We start from the raw sequence: 25,930 nt of genomic DNA on the forward strand, positions 1-25,930 counted from the left end.
AAGCCTGCTCTTGTGGTAAGCAGGAAAACCTCCAGCGGTTCCTGTAACATCTGGATCAGGCCCTGTATTTACTGTGAAATTAAGATCTGGATCAGGCCCTGTATTTACTGTGAAATTTGTTTTGACTTACCAAAATTGTAGTTTACTCATTCCCTATGTGGATAATAATATGTATGGATAAAATGAGTCATCCTGACGTTTTTTCCCTTTGTTACCCTAATGGACCTTGTCACTGTCCCTCGCTTACTGTTTACAGAACACAGAGCAGTTGCCCAGGGACTCGCGGGCGCTGGCATGTGCTGCTGATTCATGACCCCTTGCAGGAGCTGTGCTGTACGTACTAGGGGGTTGTATTATAGCCTGTTTTAAGGCTGAACACTGCCTGTTTCCTCCCATTCTCTTATTTCCTGAAAAATCTCCAGCAACTAGGAGGAAGCACCTGCAGTACTGGAAGATCCCACCCCGCTAGCCCGACCGCAGTGCTTTCCAGTGGGCTGGAAGCACAGGGCAGCTGTGGGTGTGAAAGGTGTGGAGCAAGGTGTTCTCTCTTGCGGTGACCTTGTGCAGTAACCTCGCTGTGCCAAGGAAGGGCCTGAGGAAGAGCAGGACTGAACCTGTTCCCATCGGGAAGGGGCCTCCTTGGCACTGAGTGGGGGGGCACGGCAGGGCAAGGAGAGGCGTGGGCTGCGGTGGAACTGATGCCTGAAGCTGCCTCTCAGCACAGCTGCTGCCGTGCCTGCGCACCATGCACTCTCTGCGCTGGCATGCTTGCTGTGTTGTAGCTCGGTTGCTCTTAAAGCCTTGTGGGACTAAGTGAGCTTTTTTTGTGATGCCCTGTTCCTTTGTCGTTGAGCCTGTTTCTGTATGTGACTTTGACGTTCTAGGCGCGTGACGTGATGCTGCAGCCGTGTCGCAGCCCCCCTCAGCAGGAGAGGGAAGGTCTGTGTTTATCCACTGTCTTTCCTCTCTTGGGATAAGGCGGTTACTCTCAATAGCTGCTTACTCCCCCAATGTCTCTGGGAATCTCGCATGCAGGAAAACTGCTCTGAGTCACCTACAGCCCATCAGCGTTACACAAAATTTTCATGGTTCCTCCCAGTGCCTGTAACTTCCTCTTTCCTATCAGGAGTATTCCTCTGGAAGAGCAGGATTCCTGACTAAAAGGAATAGCTAAAAGCAGCAAGCCCTGCTCGGTCCTTACTGCTGGCTGGCTGTGGTTTACGCTGTGTTTAACTGCAGTAACGCCTTCCAGAGACTGGGAATCAGAAAGTTAAAGAGGTCCAGAAGGAAGCGGGGCAGCTGGTGTGGAGCCAGCAGTAACCCCAGCAGCGCTGCCAGTGGAACTGCCTGTGCTCGCAAGAGTGATGTTTGGGAAGGGAAATCCTCTCTCTTTTCAGAAAGCACCTGTAACCTGAACACAGATGTGGCTTTCCGCCTTTCTAGCCAGGGTGGGTGTGAAGGAGCACAGGCGTTGACCCCTGCTGCACAGGGCAAGCCCACCACCTGAGCTGGAGGAGCTGCTGTCAGTGGTTCCTCTGCATCATGCTCCAGCGGCACGTTAATACGGAGTGGTGCTGACGAAGAACTGGCATCTTTGGTTGGGGCACGTCAGAAATGCTCATGGTTACGTACCTGCAGCAGCAGGACTTGGGAAGTTGCTGCAGAAGGAAGAGAGCAGTAGCCACTCTGCTGTGGTGGTCTGAACATGCACCTCCCATGCCGTGTACAGAGACAAAGGTGTAAAATACAGCTGACACAAATTTGGGCCGGTCTATGTATTGCCTTTATCAGTGCTGTCATATTGCAACAGCAAGAACTACCACGTGTTGTTTTTTTTATGTACAGCCTTAAGCATGTTTTCTTAGTGTGCAAGCAGAGTACAGGCAATAAAGAAACGCTGTCTTACAAATGGCTGTGTTGAGATATTTTTTTTTTCAGGCACTGCAGAAGATTCAGCCTTCTTTTTTCAGTCGCCGATTGTAGCACGACCTCCCCTTCTCGCTGCTCAGGAGGTGCCGAGAAGCCTGTCTGTCATGGTGGTACACATGGGAGGTTTGTAAGCTGGGAGAGAGTTGTTCGGGAACCCATGTCTTAGAGGCAGCACAGGAGCAAAATTCCTCTCCAGTCTTATTTTTTTACCTCTTTCAAGCAGCCAGAATCCAGGTGATCAGGGAAGGAAGAGCAGGGAGGCGAAAAAGGGGAGATGCTTCTCCAGTGTCTGGGGGGAGTGCAGTGCTTTCAGAGAGGGCAAGTTCTCACCTTGTACCTGTATTTGTAGAACCAAACATTTGTTTTAATAATTTGCCATGCATATTTTTCGCTAGAGTTAAGAGTTTGGTCGCTTTTAATCCTTGTGCCCTGGCATGGCTCCAGCTGCATGTTTGTGCATTACTGAACTAATCTCTCTGCAGCTTTGACAAAAGGAATTATTACTCATTTCCCCTGCTATAAGTTGATACCGCACAAGTAGCTCATTGTAACGTCTTTTTTTAGCAGGAACAGGGTGGACTTTTGTTTCAGCCGTGACAAAGCGGCATGGCGTTTGAGCAGGTTGCGCTTGGACAACAGTCAGCACCAGGGCAGGTTTTATTACTGGATGTTCTTTTGTTGTCGCTCCGCACAATATTTAAATGTCCTGTTGGAAGACCCAGACATATACAGTCTAGAGGGGCACATTGTTAGTTTTTAAACGTGTCTGATACCAGATCCAAGTTAGACCAAAAATCCTAATTGTACTACATCCCCGTTTTTGTCAGATTCTCTCCTGCCTCTAAATGAATGGAAGCCCTGGGAGCAGCCACTCTTCACAAGTGACTGCTGGAAACCACAGTGTAAATAAACAAGCAAACAACGGGGATGTCCTGAGGTGGCATGAGATGAAGGAGGAGGCAAAATAGACTCTGCCTGGGGGCTTATTCCTGCCCTGTATTGGCTGCAGTCTCTGAGGGGACAGGTGACTTTTTGTACATTATCTGTGTAAAAGATTTTGGAATCGTTATCACAAGAAGGCACTTTTCTTATAGCTTGAGAAGCCTTATCCTGGCACATGCAGCGGTGCAGCTGTGTATACAATCAGATCTAGGGGCAAAGGTGAAAAAAGCAGCTGCTGTGATAAGCAGCCATGGTCCCACCAAGCTCTGCAGGCAGGCAAAGGGACGCCGCTCTGCCTTGCCTTCGACTTGGTCTCTTTCATGTTGATATGCCAGGGATAAGCACAACAGGATTACCCCGACAGCCTCTCATTGAAAAGCCAAAACAGAGCTAAAGAGAGCACATTAAGCCACAGTGTTAAGTTCAAAGCTTTCCCACAGAACAAATGCAGGGATGGCAATGGTTTGGAATGCTGTTTTCCTCTACCTTTTTGACCCCAGCAGCCTGAATTCCAAGGGACGGTTTCAGTTTATACACATTTAATCAGTTCCTGTTATGGCGATTATGGAGTCCCACACACATTATTTTCTGCCCTGACACCTTCTGTTTGTGTCTCTTTATGTTCCTTTCACTTGTTCATTGCTTAGTCCGTATATATTGGCCAAATACTTAAGCTCCAAGTATAACCGTATCTCATAGCTCATGCTATATACCTTTAAATGCTCATGGTGGAAATCTCCTGCCCCGTGCCAACAGATGCACAGCCCTGCAGCTCAGAGCTTCGTTAGCTCCTTGAGCCGCCGTCAGTCATCAGTCTGCTGTTACTTAGCTGGCTGTTTATGAGTCACACAGCAATTTCAGTTGGCGCAGCTACAACAATCCAGCTCCGAACTCTTCAGGCCTGCGAGGCATGTTTCACACGCCTATCAAACCATGCGGTGTAATAAGGGCCCGATCCCACAAACACAAGCAGAGCTGTGCGCTGCTGCCTAAATGACTAGTCTGCAGGAGACCTGACCAGGGGAAAATTAGGGTTTTTTTCAAGGTAAACATGTATCTCCAGTAAACATACGTTACTCCAGTAATAAGCTGAGGGGTGGGACGCTGGGTGTCCTGTGTGTCTCACCTTTACCTGCAGGCCTTGCCAAGCACAGGCAGTACTTGTGCCTAATTGTGCCCGTTTGCTGGCCTCGCTGTTCTCTGAACTCCTGAGTTACCAAGCTGATTATAGTGCTTAGCTATACGTTAAATAAATATATGTTAAACAAATCTGTGCACAAGGCGTAGGGCAAACTGACTCTTGTAAAGTGACGAATGAAGCCCCAGGAGGATGGGGAACAAAGAACGGATGGGGAAAAGAACGCCATTATCTAAATTGTGCAGAAGGAAGTCTCCAAGTGAGGAAGCTCTGGCTGCAAGAGATGAGCTGGTAAAATGCTGCGACTTGCAGAGAATTCGTTGAAAGAAGGACAAAGGTAATTGTGGCAGTGGGACATTGCGGCCTCCGACTCAGATAGCCCCCCAGGGCGGGCAAACCCCGCTGGGGAGTGTGCGGAGTTAGTAGAAGCTTCAGCGGTGCTGTCTGAGGGTGCGTGCTGGTTTGCATTGGAAGCGAGCGACGTGCAACCAGTCCTGTGTGTGACTGAAAACGAGTGTAATGTGCTACAATGTGCAAGTAACGCGCACCCCGAGCAGCTCGGCGCCATGCCCGCACCCAGCGCTGCTGCTCGACGCTCTGCTGCTGCGGCGCGGCCTGTGAGGCGCTTCCCCAGCCGTGCCGGGACCCCGCGGCGCCCTGCTCTGCCACCCGCTCTGCGAGCGGTGCGACGGCTGTAAGGGCGCCGTGCGGCCCCGCTGAGCGCTGGGCCCTGCGGGGCTCGGCTCGGGCTGGCCCCACGGGCTGCCGTGCCCGCTGCAGGCCGGCGCGGGGGCGGAGGGGGCGGCTGGGCCGAGCGCTGCGGCGGAGGAAACGCGGGTCCCGCCGCGGCCTGGTCCCTGCGCGCCCCGCGGCCGGGCTGAGGTAACGGTAGGCCGGGCCCTGCGCCCGTCGGGGGTCCTACCGTACCGGGCGGAAAGCTCCGGCGCCTCCATTACGGAGAGCAGCACCCCCAGCTCGGGCCCGCTGCGGCACTGGGGAGGCCGGCGCGGTGCCCGCAGCCCCGGGGCGGCCCGTGGCGAGCGGCGGCCCCAGGTGCCGCGCCGTACCGTGCCGTGCCGTGCCTCAGGGCCCGGGGAACGCGGGGAGGCCCCGCCCCGCCCCGCCCCGCCGCGGCCCGGCCCGGCCCTGCCCTGCCCCCCACAGCGTGAGGCGCGCCGCGCGCTCCGGTCCGCCGCGGCTCTGCGGAGGGTGAGGCGGGAGCGGCGCAGCCCGGCATGGCGGCGGCCGGGGGGGAAGGGGCCGCGGGCAGCCGGGCGGGGAGGGCGGGGGGCGGCGGGCGGCAGCCCCGGGGGAGGCCAGGCGCTGCCGCGGGGCCGGGCTCCGGGCTCAGCCGCCGGGCTCTCAGGCGGCGGGAGCGGCCGCCCCCTCGGCGTTGCGGCTCCTCAGCGGCCCCGGGCGGCGTCACCGCGCTTGGCTTCGGCGGTTTGTTTTGTTAAATCAGTGTTTTAACCTGTTGCGGGTGCGTGTGCGTGCATATGTGTGTGTGTGTCTATGTGTGCGTGTGTGTGTCAGCAGCCCTGCCCGGCCCGCGCCGTGGGACGCTGCTCCCCGCGCTGCCCTGACCTCCTGTCACGGTGTTTATCTCCCTCTGCCTTTGGTCCTGGCCCGTCTCCCCGGTGTAGGAGGAAGGCCTGGCCTCCCAGGTGGGCTTGTAGGGCCCGCGGAGGCGGGGGAGGGGAAGGGCCAGCCCTCCTTCGCCACAGAATCCCACCAGACCCAGGCGGTGTGCCGCTTCCTTCATTTTCTGGAAGCCGGATCAGGTGGGAAGGTGATGGCCATGGGTTACTGTGCTGCAGCGCTGCTTGCCATGATGAGCCTGTCCCGCCGGCCTTTGCTCTGTGTCAGCCCGTGGAGGACATAAATGCTGTAAATTTAAAAAGCCCCAACTCTTCCGGAGGGCTTTTGTAACCAACCTGGTGCAGTATCCTGTTGAATTTTAGCAATGAATTTCAGCCTTTATTTCAGGCTGCTCTGTAGCATCCCTTAAACTACGTGCTTTGCTTCCTTTGTCCCCCTGCAGTGCTTGCTGGCTTGCTCTGAGATTTCACGTAGTGTCCGCTCAAACAAACTTTTATTAAAATGGCATCACCCATCAGAGGTCATGCCCAGCGGTGGCCTTTTGTTGGAACAGTTTTGAAACGAGTCCCTGTTGCCAAAACGCGTTTCCTTCACCATCTGCGAGGCCACTGCCTGGGTTCTTAGGGAAGCTTTTGGTGTGAGGGGATATCTACCTCCTGGTGGTGCTGAGGCTGAAGAGCCCTGGGCATGTCATCAGTCAGGCAATGGTCCATCGCAGTCCTCCTGTGCAAGTTGCTGCTACCAAAGGTGACAGCCTGTGGTGGAGGGAGCAGAGCACCTGCCTCTTCTGAGCTGTTGTTGAGCTCAGCAGAAATTAGAAAAGCTGATGCAGAAGTATCCGGCGGATTCAGATTCTCTGAAGGGCTTTGTGTGCCTGGGACAGGCAGTTCCCAATCTGCAAATTGTTGGAAGCTGGGTAATGTCTGGGGCAGCGTCACTTATGCTTTACTTGAGGCATCTGGTGACAGGTCCCCACCAAAAGCGTGGTGCTGGTTTGCAAAGGTGGGTCTAGGCTCTGGTTTGCTACGGTTGCTCTTAGGTGCCGGTACTTGGAGTTGGATGTCCTGGCTGAAAGCTTCGGTCATGCGTCAGAGGAGTCGGCCACTTTTGAGCTCCTCCATGTAACTATCCTGAAATCATGTCGTTGTTCTGTAGTTTCCTGATGATGTCCTTGGGTTCCTGACCTGCATGCCTTTCTGTCCATATGCTGTGTTTCTGCAAAAAGCATGGTTTATTCCACACTGGTGCATATATTGATTGGCCTGTGGCTCTCTCTCAGTAATGGCTTGCCTTCTTGGTGGAGTTCTTCTGCAGTGGAGGAGAAAGACTTTCCCAGTTGCCTGGTAAAAGTCTGGGCAGTCCCTGCTGTATGTTGACTCCAGTAAACAATAAGAACACGCCTTTTCTATGTGCTTGAGCTAATGTCACTCTTGCGACATCTCATTTTACTCTGGAGTCCAAGGTGGTTAGTCTGTCCTGCAGTATGTTTTGTGGGAGCTTAACAGTCACGTTTTCTTTGTCCTGTCTCAAGGCAGGCGTGTTAAAGGGGGTTTGTTCTTAGTGCAGAGAGCAGAGCACCAAGTACGAGGAACTTTGACAGCCCAGCTGGGGCTGTGGCTCTCCTCTTGGATCTAAGACAAAAACTGTCTTCTGACTAAGCAGGGAATACCCACCCAAGAAGATTTTTCCCCAGTGCTTTAGCTTCCCAGCCTGCTTGTGCAGAAGGGAAGTCTTATGCCAGTTTGGAAGTGGGCAGGACTCTGAGGCTTCTCTTCAAGTACAGTGAGGCACATACAGCCAAAATCTTGGCTCTGTGAAGGGTATTTTTGGTGCAGCTTCCTAAAGTTTATGTTGATGGGTGTGAGATTCTTCAGCAAGGGGTTGGAAGAAAGCTGCTTGTATTCCCTTATCAAGCAAAAATGCTAGGTGGGAGTGGCTGATGGAGTGCTATCTATCCCTGTTCGGAAGTTTCCAGCAGGCGTATTAGATTATTCCCAGCTAATAAAAGTTGTAGCACAACTCTAGCTGTTCCCATTGCACATACACAGACCAGGCAACAACTCTCTTGCTCGTGAGACAGCCCTGCAGCAGCTGACTGACGAGCTATGTCTCCTCTAGTTGAGTCGTTGCACAGGTAAATTTACTTATTGCTTCTACAGAGTTTGGCTTCTGCTCTAAGGAGTGTGTTGGGCTACTTGTTATGCATAGGAGGAAAATATGTGTTTATATGTATTTTACGTGTAACATCTCTGTTGCTGTAAATGCTTGTATGTGGCAGACCGTCCTGCCTGATGTTTCCAGCTGGTTTGGTCGGTCACCTATAAAGCAATCATGCTGTCACTTTCCTTGTGCCTTGTTTTTCTTGTTTTCTTGTTTTTCTTGTGCCTCCTGTTTAAGTCAGAAGCTTAGAAAAATAAAAGGTAAGTACACTGACTCTGAAAAACAAAAAGGGGGAGCTTTGCTTTTTGATGTCCCAGTCTACTGCTGCTATCCCCAGTGGCCTCATCAGTCTTGCTCTTGAAACCTCCTGAGAAGATGCTCTCCTGCTCCCCACCTCTCCTCTCTCCAGGGCTCGGCACTGGGCTATCTCCAGCTCTCCCTGTGGGTGCGCACTGACTGCTGAGGTCATGGAAAGCCTGAGGGAGGGTGACTCCTGGAAGTCACAGCTCATCTCAGCTTCCCTGGCTGTGAGGAACAGAAACCTTAAGTCTCTGTGGTTGTTTGAAAACCTTCAAGGTACTGAAGGTGAAGACCAGGTCTCAGTCCATCTCACTTGCTCATCCTGCCTTTCAGACCCTGAGCATGATTTTCCTTTGGCCACAGCAAAGCCAAAATGGGATGAACAGTGGCACTGTTTGTAAAATCATCCCATTTTCCCCTTCATTTTTGCACATGCATTTTGGCAGAGCTTTCCCCCAGGGTGGTGACCATCTTCCCAACCTGTGAGAAACGTGCTTTTCCCTGCTACCTCATGCCTGCAGCCAGGGTGTGGAGGGAGAAATGAGGAACTGAGGAACGGCAGGGCTGGGGCATGGGGAGGAGGTGTTTTGTCAGTTCTGCGGAGAGCACCTCATACCATCCTTCCCCATGGCACAGGTCCTGTTTGCTGCCAGCCCCTCCTGGCAAGGATTAGCGCTGTAAGAGCAGGGTTGCTGCTGAGCATCTCTCTCACCCTGCCTGCCGTGTGATCTCAGCAGCCTGGCATCCCAGGGAATGAATTCAGTCAGTCCTGTTGGTCCTGCATCCTGGCTGCTGCACAGTAATAAGACTCTTGGCAGAATGAGCAGGAGGATAGTTACCATTTTGCACTCCTGGCATTGCATGGCAAAGAAAGAGGTGTGTTCGGCAGCCTGGGCTGCGTTTGTGTGTAATCAGCTTGGTCCGTGTTTCTAACCCGAGTTCCCTTTGCTGGTCGGGGGGTTACGGCTCTCCAGTCCGAGCTGGGAAACGCTGTGCAGCTCGGCAAGTCCGTTTCTGGCAGAAGTGCAGTAGGCTCAGCGCGGGACTGAAAGCGTAGTCAGCTCCTCTGTGGAGGGGTACAATCATGAGTAGCTGCTAGTGGTGGCAGGATACTGGTCTAGCGGGAGAAGCAGGGGCAGTCAGGAATTGTGCTCTGTGGAGGTCAGTGGAGGCATCCTCGGCAGCTCTGTAATACAAGTGTATGACTTACCAGCGTAGCTGGAGTATGATCAGTGGATTCTTTGACTTCTTCGCTAATGAGATCCAATTAAAAAGGGGACCAAACGTGGTCTGAGGTGGGAATTTCTGGGGAAGAGGTTTTTGTTTTGTGTGAAGTGGATCATGTTCTGAGCCTTGCTAACCTGTTATCTGCCAGAGCAACAGCCACGATGCCCGTGTGGTTGTTTTCAGGGAGTGCTCTGATCCTCAGTGACCACCACACTGCAACAAATACAATAAAGAAAATAAGGGGGAAGGACTGTTTTGGTCAAATTTATAGAGTGAGCCAGTTGGCAGATGCCATTTCTGGCACGTCAGCCAGTGAGTGGGACTTCTGGTGTGCTGGACAGGGCAGGAGTGAGTCATGGCTTGTGAATGTCAGTTTTTCTTCCTAGCTTTAGTGGAATCCAGAAGGGCGGAATTCATATCCCACATTTCCCCCACGCAGTGCCCTGGAAACAGAGGTGACTTGTTGTTTTTCTCCACGGTCGCTGTGAGCTGCCTGCAGAGCTCCCAGGGAGGCGGTGGGCAGCTGTGTGTGCAGTCACGGCAGTGTACGGTGAGCGGGCAAGCCGGGCACGGGGACACGTGTGTGGCAAGCACTGCCTTGGAGCGGCCAGCGCTGGAGCAAGGAGGGGTCTCAGCTGTGTGTGGCAAGTGCTGGGATCAAGGGCCGTGCCCATGGGAAAGTGTTGGGCTTCGTGCTTGGGGGTTCGGCTGTTGTAGCATAGAAGGGATGAGTCCAGTCCCATGGGGAACTACAGCTGGCTGACTAGTTGAGCTGCCTGCGAGCTCCTGTTGGCAGCGGCAGGTCCCCCCGGCTGTGAGGGGTGGCCCTCTTCCATTGTCACTGGGAGCCTGGGCTTGGGTGGGGTCTGCCAGAGGTGAGGTGGGGGGTTTGATGTGGGCTCCAATTTACCTTGCCCAGTCAGAGTGGTTTTGGAGGGATAAATTTCCCATTATTGGGAGGACCTGTGTCTATATTCGGGGAGTGGGAAGTGGCGGGCTGGTTTCTGTGCCTCTGAGTCCCAGTTTGCTGGTTTTTTCCTCATCTTGAGTGGGGAAATAGTACAGGCTTTGCGCCGAGCTCCTGTGCTGTACATGGGGAATGAGGCTGTGCTCAGCCTCGCAGATGGGCTCTGCAGACTAACAAAAGCTGCTCTGTCCATTGTGCGCTGCCCAGGGCTTACCTCCAGTGTGTGCAATGTGGCCCCAGACAGGAGGGAAGGGAACTGAAACCATTGTGCTTACAGCAGGAGAAAAATCCCGGTGGCTGACTTCACCAGACCATTTATTTACCCTCAGAGCTGGTCAGGCACTGGGGAAGCGTGGATCCTGGCTCCCAGGTGTGCTGCCAGAAAGTTGGGAGCAGGAAAAGCAGACACAGTTGCAGGGGGAAAAACTCAGCTTTCACTGATTTAACGAGCTTTGCTTTGGCTGCATCTGTCTCTATGTGGAAGAAAACCCCTTGCAGAAAAAAGGGAGTTTATTGTTTGCTACTTCATCCAGAATTTTAACAAGTTCTCAGAAAAAAAAGAAGGGAGGAGCAAGCCAATTTAGAGAGCAGTGAAATATCCAAATTGAATCAGTGCAGCTATATCAATGTAATTCTTATCAGTGGTATATTTACAGCATGTAAGTGGGAACCTGGTTTGCCTGTGTATGAAGGGCATAACTGCTGCACATCAGCAGTATCCTCCCAGTTTTTGACATTGATAATCATGTCGGGCCAGTCCAGGTGCCCTCTCCCTCTGTCACCCTGACCAAATAGTCTTTTTTTGTTCTCCTGTGTCTGTACACGTGGTTAGTGGTTATCAAGTCAGGTGCTGCTGCCTGCACATGCACCACTGCAGTGAGGAACTCCTGAGAGGCAGGAGGGTGGCCAGTGCTGAAACACCCTTTCACCTGAGGTCAGTAATAGGAGGATTATTTTCTGTCTCAGAATTGCCCTGATTATTTCCAGAATGAATTTTAGAGTTTTTTTCTAAATTCTTCAGAAGCAAGAAGTGGGTTTTGGTTTCCAGGTTCCCTTGATATCCTAGAGGGCCCTCATTTTCACAGCGGGTATTTAAGTACTGACTGAAACTTGGGCCAAAATGAAGGTAGTTCCTCAGCTTCTTCAGAAACTTTTGGCTGTGGTGTTCCTGGATTCTCTCTGAATATTTTTTTGCTTTTAATGTTTAAGGACTTACTGAGTGTCTTAACCTACAAGCGAACAATGCTGTGGACTGCTTTTCTCCTGCTGCTCACTAATGGCATGGGGCACACAGAGAGACAGATGATAAGCCTGCCCAACGCTGGATGTTTGCTGTGTTCCTGTCTCTTAATGTGCAGGGGCAAATGTGCTGCTGCTTTCTGCTGAGCTCAGCGAATTAGTCTGAATTCTGAGTATGTGCTAGTAGCATTTGGAGAGGCTCCCAAGGGACAAAGTATGTGGTTTCTCCCATCTCTTAAAGTCTTCCTGAGGCTTCCTGGTATTTGAGGGTTAATCCAGGGTGTCCCAGAGTTGCAGAGACTCCTTTTAGCCTTTAAAATTTTAACCTTTAAAATAACAGGAGATCAGATGAGATTATATGCTCCCTCTTGACTTGAAAATTGACTTACAAGGTGGGGGGATGGGGAGGATTAAGTTTCAAACTCCTTTTAGGCTTTCATTTCATGAAGTTTGTTCATATAGGGCAGGGGTAACCTGGGGGTGGGGTGGTGGAGAAATCCCAGGTAGGATTTCCCAGCTTCGTTTGAAGTCCAGCTGTTTTGTGCTGGCAGCTGTTAGAGGAACCCTTTCCCAGTTACTTATTCCTGCCAGCTCGAAATGAAACGGATGATACGCTGAGACAGACTGGCCCAAGTTGTGCAGTGGTGATAGCTCTTTACCCTTGGTGGAGAGCTGCCCTTTGCCTGTGCCTGTATTTGAAGTGGCGGAGAGGTCCTGAGCAAGCCCAACTCCTGGCGCCTCTGCCTGCAGGTCTGCGTACGGGCTGGTGGAGCGAGGTGTTTCAGGGAAGTGGTTGATCAGGGCTTGCGGCTGGGAGGTTTCTTTAGAACTGGTTGGCATGTGCTCTGGGGTCAGGGACTTCTTTTTATCTTTTTCCCCTGCCCCTAGCCTTGGCGAAGGGCCAGCAAGTAATTTCCTGGAGGACAGCCCTTGCCTCCCAGTTATTTATTCTCCTGCTGGTGCCTCCCCGTCAAGTTTGCAGGCTGGTCTAAAAACAGCTGTGTAAATGGGTTTGGTGGAGTCATTAAAACCTGCTACACAAGAGCAAGGCGGAAGGGGGAGGAATGTTTTATTTTTGGCTGGGGGTTGTTTAATTTACTGGAAGAATGGTCCTTTTCAAGGCAGCCTTAAGCAGCGTGGATTGAGCATTGTTTCCTGCATCGCTCCTATAGCAACAGGAGAGAGGCAGCTCCTATGGACTTGGACTTACAGCTCTGGGAAATGAAATGTCATTTAATTTGCCCTTGACTGTGCTTGATATTTGATCTGACTCTAGTAAAATGTTTTTAGCTCTGGAGAGGAATGTAACTCCTCAAAGCATTCAATGATCGCTCCAAAACAGCCTCGGCGACGCAGACATCATGGATATATAAGGACCTATGGGCAGAAGAGACTTCTTGGCCATTCCTGGTGCTGCTGCTAGCAAAGTGGGTAATTACAGGTGCGAGCGTGTTCCCGCATGAGGTGGCTGCCCTAGGTAGGGAGGGAGGCTCCTAAAGATGTCACAGGTATCTCTGCAGCTGCCATGCTGAGGTGAGAGCTGCTGTCGCCCCGTTCTGTGGCTGCATGATGCTCCCTTTTCTGTTGATGCGCTGGGACGCTGCAGGAGTGGGTTGCCCTGTTCCTAGGACCGCAGGTACCTGCTCCGTCGCTGACATGCTGAGAGGTTTTCTCTGGCATGCCTGGCACCGGTCCTGAGCTAATCAGCAACATGGGTGAAGCAGTAAGACCGTTAACTGTACTTCCCACTGTCAGATCCCTTCTCAGTTACTACGATCTTTGTGGAGTTGAAACAGATGAGCTGTCTGGGAGATATCTGTGAGCTGACTCCAGAGGTTTTTGTTTTGTTTGTTTACACTGCTGAAACTTCGAACAGGAAGAGCCTACTCAAAGCAAAACAGGTTTTGTGCAAAAGCTAAAGCTGCTGCCAGCTTTTTATGCGCTTCTTGCTTTGTGCTGTCTGCAGTCATGTGTCTCAGGCACAGGCAGGGCAGTGCTAACAAGTAGCTTGAAAACTTTGCGTTTTACAGCTTCATGTTCTGCAGTGCTTTTCCAGAGGATGGAATAGCTCAGCAGATGGAGGATGGATGCTGAGATGCAAGGAGAGCGAATCCACCCCTTCTCTCTGCTGGGAGAGTCGCTTGATCTGTCTGTGCTTCTATTACAACGTGTTACATCTTTTTTTCTTTGTTGGGGTGCTTTGAGGAGGGAAAGGGTCTTCCAGGCAGTAAGATTATAAAAAATTGTGTCATTGAGAAGCTGGAAATGTACCCTATGGTGGCAAACTGGCTGCCTGCCCTCTCTTCCAAAAACTGCCTCATGTATTTTTGACAGTGGGATTTAAAGTCCCACAATTCGTTCATGAGCTCGGTGAGGTGAAGATGATGACCTGCCATGGGATACGTACCTGCTGCTGTGGGTAGGTGGAAAATCTACTGGCTTTTAGCTAGTCACCTTCTCACTGCAGAGTTGATAGGGAATTAAAACTGAAAGTACCTCTGCAATGAGACTGCAGCCAAATTTTGAGTGACTCTGTGCTAGCTACAGCATAGCACGTGTTCTTAGGTTAGTCTTTGCCCTAAGCTCAAACCACAGTGTAAAATCCCAGCGATTTGTAGGGAGTGTGCAAATATTTGTCATCGCTGCATTATTTGGAGAGCACTTTGAATTCATGTACAGAATTGCCTGAATAGGCTTTGTGGGGGCTGGGAGGATTTTTATCCTCCCAGGATTTTTAGTGCTTGTTGGCTTGGTCCTAGTGCTGGCATGGCTACAGGGCAGGGAGGTTTTGTGAGTGCTCCCTGAAAACGCTGAGGACCCAGTGGCTTTGCCTCTGAAAGCTGAGCAGAAAATGAATGTAATGAATAGGAAGGTAATGAATGGGAAGGGATCAGGCGGAAAGCTGATTCTGCACAAATTGTTTTGTTGAGAAATGTGGTTTAATGCTACTGGTAAGTTCTCCAGTGCAGACAAAGCCCTGCTTTAAAAAAAACCACCACCACCACCCCACCCCCCCCCAAAAAAAAAAAAACCCACCCCAAAACAACCCACCCCGAACAAAAAAAAAAACCCCACAATGCCCGTGAATAGAGTTGGGAAAATAGAATTTAAAATACTGATAGGCTGCAGTGAAGAGTTCGTCGTGTCTGTTGGCTAACCCTGACCAATCTGAACTGTTGTTCCTGGTTGTGGCAAACCCTCGCTGCTATGAGCTCTCTGCAAACACATGCCAGGCACTGATTTCTGCGCTTTGAGCGAGAGAAAAGAGGCGGTTATTGTTCCTCTCCTCAGTTCAATGACTAGTGAAGTGGTTCCTGTGTATAAATAGCGTAAAGTGCTTCAGGATCCTTTGGGATAAAGGAGGCCTTATGAGATACAAGAGGATGCTGTTTGACGCAGAAGGAGTTCCTGCTGGTCGTGCGGTGCGTGCCGGTCTCTGGCCGTCCCTCCAGCTCGCAGTGGGGACAGGGTGCTTGGAGGGGCAGTTTGTTTCCCTGGTTATCCACTTCTGGGAGCAGCAGACAGGGGCTTTCTGCTCGCAGGAGGTGGTTGTGTATGTTTTATTAGGACCAGAGCACCCTGTGAAGGATTTTTTTGTTTGCTTTGTCCTAAAAGAGTGCTAGAGCACAGACGCACAGAGTCCCAAACATGCTCAATCACTCTTTCATTCTCTCTCACGCTTTATTTTTCTAATGGTTGTGAAATTGATTTCACGCTGAGTTTCCTTTTATCTTCAAGGATCCCAAAGCCAGCCGCCACCTTGCCCAGGTTTGATTAACCCGCTCATAAACCCCTTAATTCACAAGTATGTGTGTGGTGCTGAACGTGTAAATCCTTGCTGAGTTTGAAATTTATGCTCGCTGTTATTTAGGCTTCAGTGAGTCCCTCACCTGGGGAGTAAACAGTCTTGAAAAAATGGGTGGAAGGGCTAAGTGCTCTTCTGAGAGACAGCTCTTGTCTCAAAGAGCAGACAGCGCCTCAGGTGTATTAGGCACACAATTCCTTGCTGGATACCTGACTGTCATCAAAATTAGCAGGAGTTAAGGGTCTACATCTCTCTTGTGGGATCTATTCAAATGCAGCAGCTCGAGCCAGGGTAGAAGAAAGGAGGCATCCCAAGGCAAGCATCCCAAGGGATGACCGCAGGACCATGATGTGCCCGTGGAGATGATGTCTAGACCCAGAAGGTGCTGAGGTGAGATCCTCCCAAACTCCCAGGATGGGATCTTGCTTATTTCTTCAGAAAGGTGCTCTCCCAGTGAAGAGGTAGGGTCAAGAGGGGTCTGCCAGGTGATCTTCTTGTGGAATGTAGGTGGCTTTCCAAGTTGTCTCCACCTCTCCCAGAACCACTGTGCCCATTCCTGGTAGGAGCAGGTGATGTGCTGGGAAACATTGCTCTGTATTCCTCACCTCTCAGCAGCGCCTAAAAGGCTCAGGGCGCAATCCTTTTGTGCTGGGTGCTGTACAGTTGAGGAAGATGACCGTGCCCTCAGGAGCACGTCATCAGTTTAGACAACAGGCAGAAGAAGGTGAAGGCAGTTTCCAGGCTGTGGTCTGGGGAATGTCATTCAGCAGGGCCAGATGAGTTCAGCTTCCATGGGAAGGGTCAGGGAGGAGGGGTTTGGACCAAAATCTGTTCTGTGTGCCTGCCCCTCCCCCCCCCCCCCCCCCCAAGTATAAATGACAATTCCTAAGAAGGAGCCTCTTTGCCTCACTGGATGTCTGGCTCGTGTTTTGCGTTCTCCCTAGCCCTAGAACCACAAGTACATTGACTTTCCAGCACGTTCCAACATGCTGAGATGGAAAGCAAAGCATTCCGCTTTGCATCCTGGGTCAGTGCTCAGCTTTGCCTCTTGGCTCGGCTTCCTCTTCCGAAGGGGCAGGAGGGTGGGAGCAGTGTGCAGCAAGCAGGTGGATAAATGGCAGGGCACAAGGGCTGCTCAGCCTCGGGACTGAGGGTGCTTCAGAACTACTGCTTGCTTTGCAGGTGACTGTGCTGCTGTGCCTTCCCTCCTCTCCCCAGTTCCTCAGAAAGCTCCCTTGTCTGGTCTTTGATGTTTCCAGGGTTTTTTTTGGCCTGCTTCTCGATGGCTCAGGTGCTGGGATTTCCACTGTTTCAGAGAGATGTTTCTGTGGTCTAGAGGCTACATAGTAATGTGAATCAACAAGTTTCTAGCTCTTACCAGAGCATTCCTTTTCATAGGGAATGGAAGCAAGGGTAAGCAAGCTAATTACAAATGAAGGTGTGTCGCCCATACTATGCTAGGTAAAGGGCTGCAGGAACCTCTCCTTGAAGATAATAGTAACTTAAAATGGTCATGAATTGTGTTAAATTCGATCTGCTAATAAAAACTAACTTCTTTCCCTTGCTGGGTGGTTTGCAAACACCCCATTATCCCACCCAGGCAAGTCAGGAAATATTACTGCTTCCATATCCCGGTACGGGCAGTAAATACGAGTTTAAGCCTTAGGCTGTGAAGTCAGTTAGTGTCAGGGTGTAGATCAAAGGATCGTTAATTCAGTACCCAAACAGACAGGCGAGGGAGGAAGAATTGCTATTCTCCATCCTGCTGCCTGCAGTGCCGATGGAAACGGATTGCAGGGAGAATTGAACCTGCCTGCTGTGGGCTGAGGGTGAGGTGGCTGGGCATGTGGCAGTACAAACGACTGCAAAAAAAGTTTGGGACCCTTTATATTAGAAAAGCAGGGGACAGAAGGGGTGCTGGACACCATTTTCCGTTACAGCAGCCTTATTCAGCCTAGCTACCTTCACAGACATGACAAGCCATGGGATGACATGCCAAGGTTAGAGGGACAGGCTGCTGGGAAGGGTCCTTAGCCTGTTGCTCTGCAGTGTTCTGGGTACACTGGAGCATGCCTCAAATCTTACGGAGAGGAGCCAGGGGCTTCTGAGGTAATAGGAGCCAAGAGGGAAATACCAGTGAAATACCTCAAAGGAATTAAGGTGTGTTCCTCTAAAAAGGTGACGTAGCCAACAGCCCAGCTGAAGTGCTTCTGCACCAGTGCACACGGCATGAGCAACAAACAGGAGGAGCTGGAAGCCATCATGCTGCTAGGATAATAAGGAGGGCTTCTGCAGGTATGTCAGCCAGAAAAGCAAGGCCAAAGAACATGTACCTCACCAAGGAGCATGACTGGCAGCTGGTCACAATGAGTGAGGAGAAGGTTGAGGTACTCAACAGCACACGTCTCGAGTGGATGGACCTCAAGGCAGGGACAGGGGGAGTAAAGTCCCTCCAACTGTAAGAGAAGATCAGGTTTGAGACCACCTGAGGAACTTGAACATACAGAATGGGACATGATGAGACGCAGGATCTTGAGGGAACTGGTTGATGTATCTCCACGATATTCAAAAAGTCATGGCAGTCAGGTGAAGGCCCTGGTGACTGGGGAAAGGGAAACATCGCACCCATTTTTAAAAAGGGCAGAAAGGGACCGCTGGAACTCTGACCTGTCAGCCTCTGGGCCTGGGAAGATCACAGAACAGATCCTGAAGCTGTGTTAAAGCATACGGAGGACAGAGAGGTGATTCGAGACAACCAGCACAGCTTCATCAAGGGCTAGTCTTGCCTGACCAGCCTAGTGGCCTCTCTGTGGCGGAGTGACCACATCAGCGGACAAGGGAGGAGCTGCAGATGTCACCTGTCTGGATTCTGTAAGGCCTTGGGCACAGTCCCCCACACAACCTTCTCTCTAAACTGGAGAGATACAGCTTTCATGGGTGGACTGCTTGGTGGGTAAGGGATTGGCTGGATGATCGCATCTAGAAGGTAGTGGTCAACAGCTCAAAATCCAGATGGAGATCAGTGACCAGTGGTGTCCCTCAGGGGTCCATACTGGGACCAGTACTGTTAGATATCTTCACCAGTGACACGGACAGTGGGACCGAGCGCGCCCCCAGCAAGTCTGCAGGTGACACCAAGCTGAGTGGCGCAGTGACGACCCTGAGGGAAGGGATGCCGTTCAGAGGGACCTGGACAAGCCCCAGCAGTGGGCCCTCCTGCACCTCCTGAGGCTCAGCCAGGCCAAGTGCCAGGCCCTGCACCGGGGTCGGGGCAGCCCCCAGTATCGATACTGGGTGAAGGATGGAGAGCAGCCCTGCGGAGAGGGACTTGGGGGTGCTGGTGGGTGGAAACTGGGCGTGAGCCAGCAACATGCGCTCGCAGCCCAGAAAGCCACCCGTGTCCTGGGCTGCGTCACCAGCAGCGTGGGCAGCAGGGCGAGGGGGGGATGCTGCCCCTCCTCTCCGCTCTGGTGAGACCCCCCTGCAGCGCTGCGTCCAGCTCTGGGGTCCTCAGCACAGGAGAGACATGGGCCTGTTGGAGCGGGGCCAGAGGGGCCACAGAGATGGGCAGAGGCTGGAGCCCCGCTCTGTGAGGGCAGCTGGGAGAGCTGGGGCTGGTCAGCCTGGAGCAGAGAAGGCTCCGGGGAGACCTGACAGCTGCCTTCCATACTTGAAGGGGGCTCACGGGAAAGGTGGGGACAGACTTTTTAGTAGGGCCAGTAGTGATAGGACAAGGGATAATGGTTTTAAACTAGAAGAGGGCAGACTGAGACTAGATATAAGAATTTTTTTATGATGAGGGTGGTGAAACACTGGCAGAGGTTGCCCAGAGGGATGGTAGGTGTCCCATCCCTGGCAGTGTTCAAGGCCAGGCTGGATGGGGCTCAGCAACCTGGTGTGGTTGAAGGTGTCCCTGCTCAATGCAGGGGGGTTGGACTACGTGACCTTTAGAGGTCCCTCCCAACCCAAACCGTGCTATGATTTTATGATAAATGTAGTAAGGTTGTGGAGAAACAACCTCTTGACAGCACCTTCCTGTGGCTCTGTACCGGTCTGAGGGATGCCCTGCAGTGGCAGGGCAGTTCAGGGCAGCAGTTTCCCAGCAGAACCTGGTGGTGCTTAGGACTCGTGTCTTGATTATGCTTCAGCAGGGGTAGAGGCTGAAGAAAATGGTGACTTCCTAGTGTGTGTGTGTTCTCTGCAGGTGCCCTGCTCTGGTTTGTGCTCTGTATCCTGGGGCTTGTAAGCCCTGGGAGCAGAGGATGGATGTACACAATGAGTTCTGCCCACCACTTCCCTCTTCCCAGGCAGTTCCTGTGGGAGGGTTAGGAGAAATGATCATTTTGAGGCACTAACACCACCTGGGGCTTCACCCTGCTCAGAAGGGTCTTCTTCCTGAGCTTCTCATGGGGTTACTTTCAGGCCTTTTGCACTAGAATGAGTTGTCGTGGTGTCTGCACAGCCTTGACAGAAACAATAGCAGCATTTACAAAAGGATGCAGCAGGGTATATAAACCTGCTCTGACAGCTTCCTACCGTCCAAAGGTCTTCACGCTGTCACAGTTAGGCTCTCTCCCATTATCCAGTGCACATTTTGCAGTTTAATCAAATGTGTGTGTAAGCTGTATTCTGAAATCAGGCACTCTTTATTAAAAGGAAGACGTGATGCCGAAGAATGTTATCAAATACCGATTCCCGGAATAATCTTTGACATGGTTCGTGATTCTCTGTATCTCTCTTCTTTTTCAGCTTTCTGCTTTCCTGAATCCAGTGGAGGACCAGAGCCAGCAAGGAGAGAGGGGTTGGAAGAGAGCACTTGAAGACGACTGCACATTTGTGCTGGTGCTGTAAGCTGCTTCGGTGGTGAAAGGTCAGCATCAAGGCTGTTGACTGTTGGTTTGGGGTGGATAATGGTACTCGGTAGTTGTGTAAATCAGGGCTCTTCACCTGCAAGCTTTAGAGTTCCCCTCCTGGGAAGGCTTTACTTCATGACTTCTGGCTGCTTTCTGGGCTGTGTGAGACGGGCTGGCAAGTTGATAAGCGGCTGGAGGCTTTTTCTGAGGATGTTCAGTGGGGTAGGTAAAGTGGCGGTGGTAATATTTTCATCTTGCAGAGAGGGAGCTTAGAGAGGTCATGCTTTCAAAGGCTGGAGTTTAGCCTTGCTGGAGAACGAGGTCTTCAGTCAGTTTGCTGAAGATAATAGGTTATTGGCCCACACCTGCACTGTGCATACCAGGGAGGGGACATCGTCTTTGTTTGCCCAGAGCTGCCTCCAGGCCAGGGTTACCGGCCCAGCTCACACAGATAAACTCCAGCATGGTGGCAGCTTGCCCTCCAGGCCAGCAGCGTGCCCGCTGGGTGTGCGAGGTGGCTGTATTGGCAGAGGGCTGACAGCGTTGGACTTGCAGCCCTTTGCGGGCTCCATTTTCATAGCAGGATAGGTGCGGAGGGGTGTCCTGCAGCCAGTCTTTCTTGTGCATGTTGGCAAAGGTGTTAGAAGTTACCTAACTGCTGGCATACAAGTTATTATGAAATAGACATTACGGATGTGTTGGATATCAATTTCTTGCTATCATTCAAAAATCAATACTTAAAAATAATGACGCTTTTAATGGCCTGGGAGCTATTTCATTTGCTTTGGCATGGCTTCTTCCCCATCTGTCAGACACTGCTTTAGGGCAGGTTGTGCAGAAAAAGCCTGCGGGCCTGGCTTTCTTTGCTGTTTAATTAAGTACTGTTACTGTGCAAGTTGAGGCAAATGTACCAAGTGATGTCGGTGATGACTAAATGAAAGTCTCGCCAGCAGGAGTGTGTGTGTGTGCGTGCATGCCACGTGCTTTCTGAGCTGGCATGTGGGTGCATGCCTGGGTGGGCCTTTGGGCCTGCAAATAAAAATACAGTGGTCTGGCGTGGGATAACCAGAGCAAGTCCTGCCATTGAGGTTTTAGGTGGCTTGATGCCACAAAACAGCGGTTTGGCTCCAGTTCCAGGTGCTGAGCACCTGGGAACACAAGCACTGCACAAACTGCTCAACTTCTGGTGGATTCCCGTTACCTGGTTTGTCCTAAGGTTCAGTCTCAGTAGGATGAGAGCCCAAGAAAATCAGACCATGCAATGGTTTCACTTTTGAGGTGACCACTGCTTTGCCTGGCAGTCATGCACTGTGTATGCTTACCCAGCTGTTAAGTTGTGGCTTGCAGTCAGGCAGGGCAAGATGAGCTCACTCTCTTTTTCTTTTTACTTTTTTTGAGGTATTTGTATATGTGGGTCATCCTTTTCCTTCTTGCTTTTTGTGTAGGTGCTTCATTATTACTCCATTCTCTCACACTTCATTACTAGCATCTTGCAATCTTTGATGTATTTGAGCCAGCACGTCTTGTAAACGGTTGGCAAAATCACTTTACCAGACGTTTTCTCTCATTATAAGTATGGATTTTACTAACCCCCAAAGAGGTGGTTCCAGTTCACTGGCCAAAGTAGCCCATACTGGCAAAACCACTTTTGAGGCGGTGAAATTGCGTTGCTGTAGGGTTTTTGCCAAAACACCCGTCACCTGGAGCTGTCCTGCCTGCATTCCTCTGTCAGCAGGGGTTCTCTGTGCAGATCCTTACAACAATCTCTGGGCTTAGGGGAGGACGAGGGTCCTGCACTGGAGAGGAGGAGCAGAGGCAAGGGACAGACTAAGGGACTTGCCCAAGGCCATGCACAAAGTCTGTGTCGGAGTGGAGAACTGGGTTCAAGCTGTTCAACTCCCAGTTTCTTGAATTAATCTTCAAACTGTTAACCCTCCCTTTCAGGTGCAGTTCTGTTGCACTGAGTTTGTCCTTGTTTTTTCCTCCCACCTTCATGTATTTTGTTTTAGTTAGAGCATTTTTTCTCCTGGTCACTTACATCACAGTGTGTGTGGGCATAGTAGGAACCTGTTGTTGATTTCTGGTGAATTACATAAAAATACCTGTATTCATTGTATTAAACATCACAGCCTGTATCCCATGATTGCTTGCTTAAATTTAACTTGCTGATGAAGCTCCTGTCTATGGAACTGGACCAAGTGAACTTCATTATGGGAGTGCTTTTGGTCTTCTAACCACTTTTTCAATTAGCAAAGTGCTTCCCATTATGAAGCTCATGTCTAATTAATATGTTTTAATGCATTGGTAAATACACCACTGTGGCATAGCTTGCCATTTTCTGTCCACTGGAGAGCTCATCCGCAATTACCGATGTGATTCAGAATAGACCTTTGCCTCAGCATTTTAAAATAGGATGCAACTGTGTGCGTTAGCTAATGTTGCTGCTGCTTGTCTGGTTTCAAGAGTGATTTGTGTTCACTTCTGAGGGTCTGTTATAAAGATGACTGAAGCCAAGAGACCCTGGTCACGTCAGGGAATTCAGGATGGGGCCCCCCATGTTCGTCCCAGTGCTGTGGTGCAGCACCGGAGGCTCAGAGCCCTAGGTCACACAGCCTGTGAGATGGATTGTGGCTCTCCTTCCTGCTGCCTGGGCTCTTTGGGAAAGGCGTTTCTCTGGCATCTCCTGCCCTTACTTGCTCTGAAGACCAGCACAGCTCCGTAAAGCCTAACCCTGTCTTTGCAGGCGACAGGAGGTGCCAGGTCACCCTGTGTGAGGCAAGGAGCACAAACACTTCCAAAAAGAGGGTCTGGAGAGAGCTGCCTTTCCCTGAATAGCTCGCTGGGTGAGTCATTAAGCATGCAGAGACAGCCAGTGCCATAAGCTCTGCTCCTGGCTAGGAGGGATAGATCAAACAGGAGACAGCCCTGATTGCTTTCTGATTCATGACCTGCCATCCCTGCGTGAATCACCCTGCTTTATAAACCTGCAGCTGTTCCCTGCCAGCTTTCTGGAAACAGGCAGATCCTCTCCTCCCAGCAGCGAAGTCGAGCCGCCTGAAAGACTTGTACGTGGTGCTTGGTAGAGCAGGACCTGCTCTCGGGGGGAGTTTCAGACTGTCATCTGAGTGCAAGTACAGTCTCAGCGGTGGGTCTGCCCAGTCCTCAACCAGAACAAGATGCCGCTTGGTCTGGGGTTGCTGAGCTCTCAGATTGGAAGGAGGGACAAGTTAGCATCCCTTGCTAGGGCCCAGCACCTGCTGTATGGTCATACATGGAAATACCTGCAGTGGCTTATTTTTGATGGGGGACATACCTTGAGGGGAAGGGGAAAAGGTTCCTGAAATCCTCTGGAGCAAGCGGGGAACTAGGCCAAGGAGCCAGCCCAAGGGCAGGGAGCATCATTACCTTCCCCAGGCTATCAGTGATAGGAACCAGGGTCAGTTTCAGCAAACTTGGGGTGCATTTTCCTCTACAGACAGCGCTGATGTTAGAAGGGGATGGCAAAAAGCCAAGCACAGCCCTTAGATCTGTTACTGGAGGGCATCTCTCTGGTCTGGGGTACCTGTTTTGGGTTGTGCCAGGGTGTGTGGCTGTGGGAGCCTGCCTCGCTGCTGCCGTCTGTTCTGTGGCTAAATGAAGCCTCTGGGAACCGTAAATCTGTCACCTTCCCTGAACCTTGCATTCACAGGGCGTTTTCTCATTGAGAATTTACAAGTCTGTTCAGTGCCTATGGTACCAGCAGCAGCCATTTCTCCGAAACGGGCACGGGTGGGACTGCTGGCATCTTCCCACCCTCGCCTTCCCTGTTAGCTTCATTTATTAGTTTCTAAAGCACAGGCCTGGCTGGGGTTTTCAAGTGGGCTGGCGTGACGTGAAAGGAAACAGTTCCCTGCAAATAAAATAAAATTACGCTGCAGAATGGGCAGCTGCTGTTCCCAGCCTTGGTACATCTGCCTGTAAAGCCAGGTATTAGCAGTGTAGTGGCAAAGATGCTACTGACTGACCCAGCCTGAGAGGCGATCGATGTGCAGCCTGGCCGTGTGTACCCTTTGCTCACTTTCTTTTACTGTCAGGTGTTTCGCAGTGGGCTTGCCAAGGTAGATGAGCGTCTGTATGGGTTGCGTGGCCGAGTTGCAGCTGCAGTGGGTCCCCGGAGGAAGCTCACATCACTTGTGGGAAGAAGCTTTGTCATCTAAGCGAACATGAAGCCTATATCTCTGGAAAAAGGGAGAGACTGCTCGCCTGCCTGCTTCCAGGGAAACTGCTGCTTTAATAAAGCATTTTGCTCTGGTATGGGTGCAAGATGTTTGCATCGTTCGCTGCTGGCTGGTAGGGGAGGAAAGGGGAGATTTTTTAACTGAATGCAGGAGAGATGGTGTGGATTTGGTTGCACTTTTGCAAACTACCTCACACAGATGATACTGGCAGTGATGCTCTGGGCAATGCTTTCGTCCGGTCTGCATGGCCAGGCAGTGGTGAGAGTATTTTTTTTTTTTTTTTTGAGAGAGGTTCAGGTCTTCTGGCATCAACAGGCGACAGTGAAGTGACATGGAGCTGCACTTGCTGCAGAGCTACTTCAGGGAAACCTGCTCAGGAGTGTTGCAGATCTGTAACACTGCACTGGGGCTGACCCACAGCGGACTCCCATTTGTTACGTATCTGCAGCGGCGTTTTATGCTGTCAGATCATCTGAAGCCGATGGTTATGTTTCTGCCTCTTAATAGCTGGGAGAGCTGCCCTAGGAGTTGGCCCCTGGGAAGGGCCATGAGAAATAAGCAGAGTGAAGAAGAAAATTCATTATTCCAGTGTATTGCTGGGGTTCAAAAAGGATAGGGCATTTGAGTGGATAACAAGCATGTTCCCAGTTACAGTTGCAAAGATTAAAAATAGCCCAAACTTAAGAGAGGGATCTATTTAAGGCAGTTGTACCTAACGCCAGTGAGGAAAGAATATTCTTTGGAGACAGATTATTCCGTAAATGTCAAAGACAGAGGTTTCTGTCACTGCCTTCCGAAGCAGCAGTTACAGGCTGCAGGCAGGAGCCAGATAACCAAGATTTTTCTGGAAAACCAGTCTGGGGTTTTGTTTATTTCAGTTGAAATAGGAAGAAGTGAGCATGAACTGTGCTGAAGTTTCCTCACCGTAATGTTGATCACAATTCATGGTTTTGGCTTGACCTTTTGCACAACGGTAGGTCTGATCCCTCCACTGCAAGTAGTGATCTGAAGGAAAATGAGTCTCCCGAAGTGACAGCAGGATGGAGAGAGAGAAGGAGGATGAAGGCAGTACAGGAAGGCCACTGGCTGGTACCATCTGCCTCCCTTTCGCACTGCGCAAGGTCTTGTGCTGCGTAGGTCACCCAGATGGATACAGGAGCTCTTTATTTATCAAGCAGCGTCTGATGCACTTCAGCATCCCTGAAGTCAGTTGAACGGCTTGCTCACTGCCTTACCTCAGCAACGGGTTGGAAGTGTGAGCTCTTGCAGGAGGAGAGCAGTAATGCTGGCCTTTTGGGAGAGGGGGTGTGATGACTGACTGACTCAAGCTTTTCTGATTATTTTTTTTTCCCCAGGAACTCACTGAGCCAGAAAGATGCGTGAGTATACGGAAAAGAAGGAAACATGTGGGACCATCTGTCTCAAGTACCTGCTCTTCATCTTCAACTTCTTTTTCTGGGTAAGAAACTTCAGTCTGTTTCAGAGGAACTGACAGGGCACTGCAGTTTTGGTGTCAGGAGTACAGAGAACTTGGGCTTGATGAAGTCTTTGGCA

The 25,930-nt window shown here is 51.1% G+C and overlaps 1 protein-coding gene across 7 annotated transcripts in view; it reads left to right on the forward strand.

Moving 5' to 3' along the window:
- Positions 1 to 4,408: 4,408 nt before the first annotated feature.
- Positions 4,409 to 25,930, forward strand: part of CD151 (CD151 molecule (Raph blood group)) — a 36,464-nt gene continuing 14,942 nt past the window's right edge. Inside the window, exons 1-3 of one of the 7 annotated variants that reach the window (XM_080405657.1) lie at positions 4,409 to 4,891; positions 20,056 to 20,176; positions 25,732 to 25,835. In XM_080405657.1, the coding sequence (XP_080261783.1) occupies positions 25,752 to 25,835 (84 nt within the window). In that variant the 5' untranslated portion in view covers positions 4,409 to 4,891; positions 20,056 to 20,176; positions 25,732 to 25,751. Of the gene's footprint in view, positions 4,892 to 5,119; positions 5,219 to 5,538; positions 7,743 to 9,793; positions 9,940 to 11,940; positions 12,943 to 20,055; positions 20,177 to 22,889; positions 23,003 to 25,731; positions 25,836 to 25,930 lie in introns of those variants that run through there. The other 6 variants (XM_080405653.1, XM_080405655.1, XM_080405656.1 and 3 more) reach the window with 6 other exon arrangements.

The sequence above is a fragment of the Falco punctatus genome (assembly GCF_963210335.1).
Source record: "Falco punctatus genome assembly, chromosome: 10".
Classification (NCBI taxonomy): Eukaryota; Metazoa; Chordata; class Aves; order Falconiformes; family Falconidae; genus Falco; species Falco punctatus.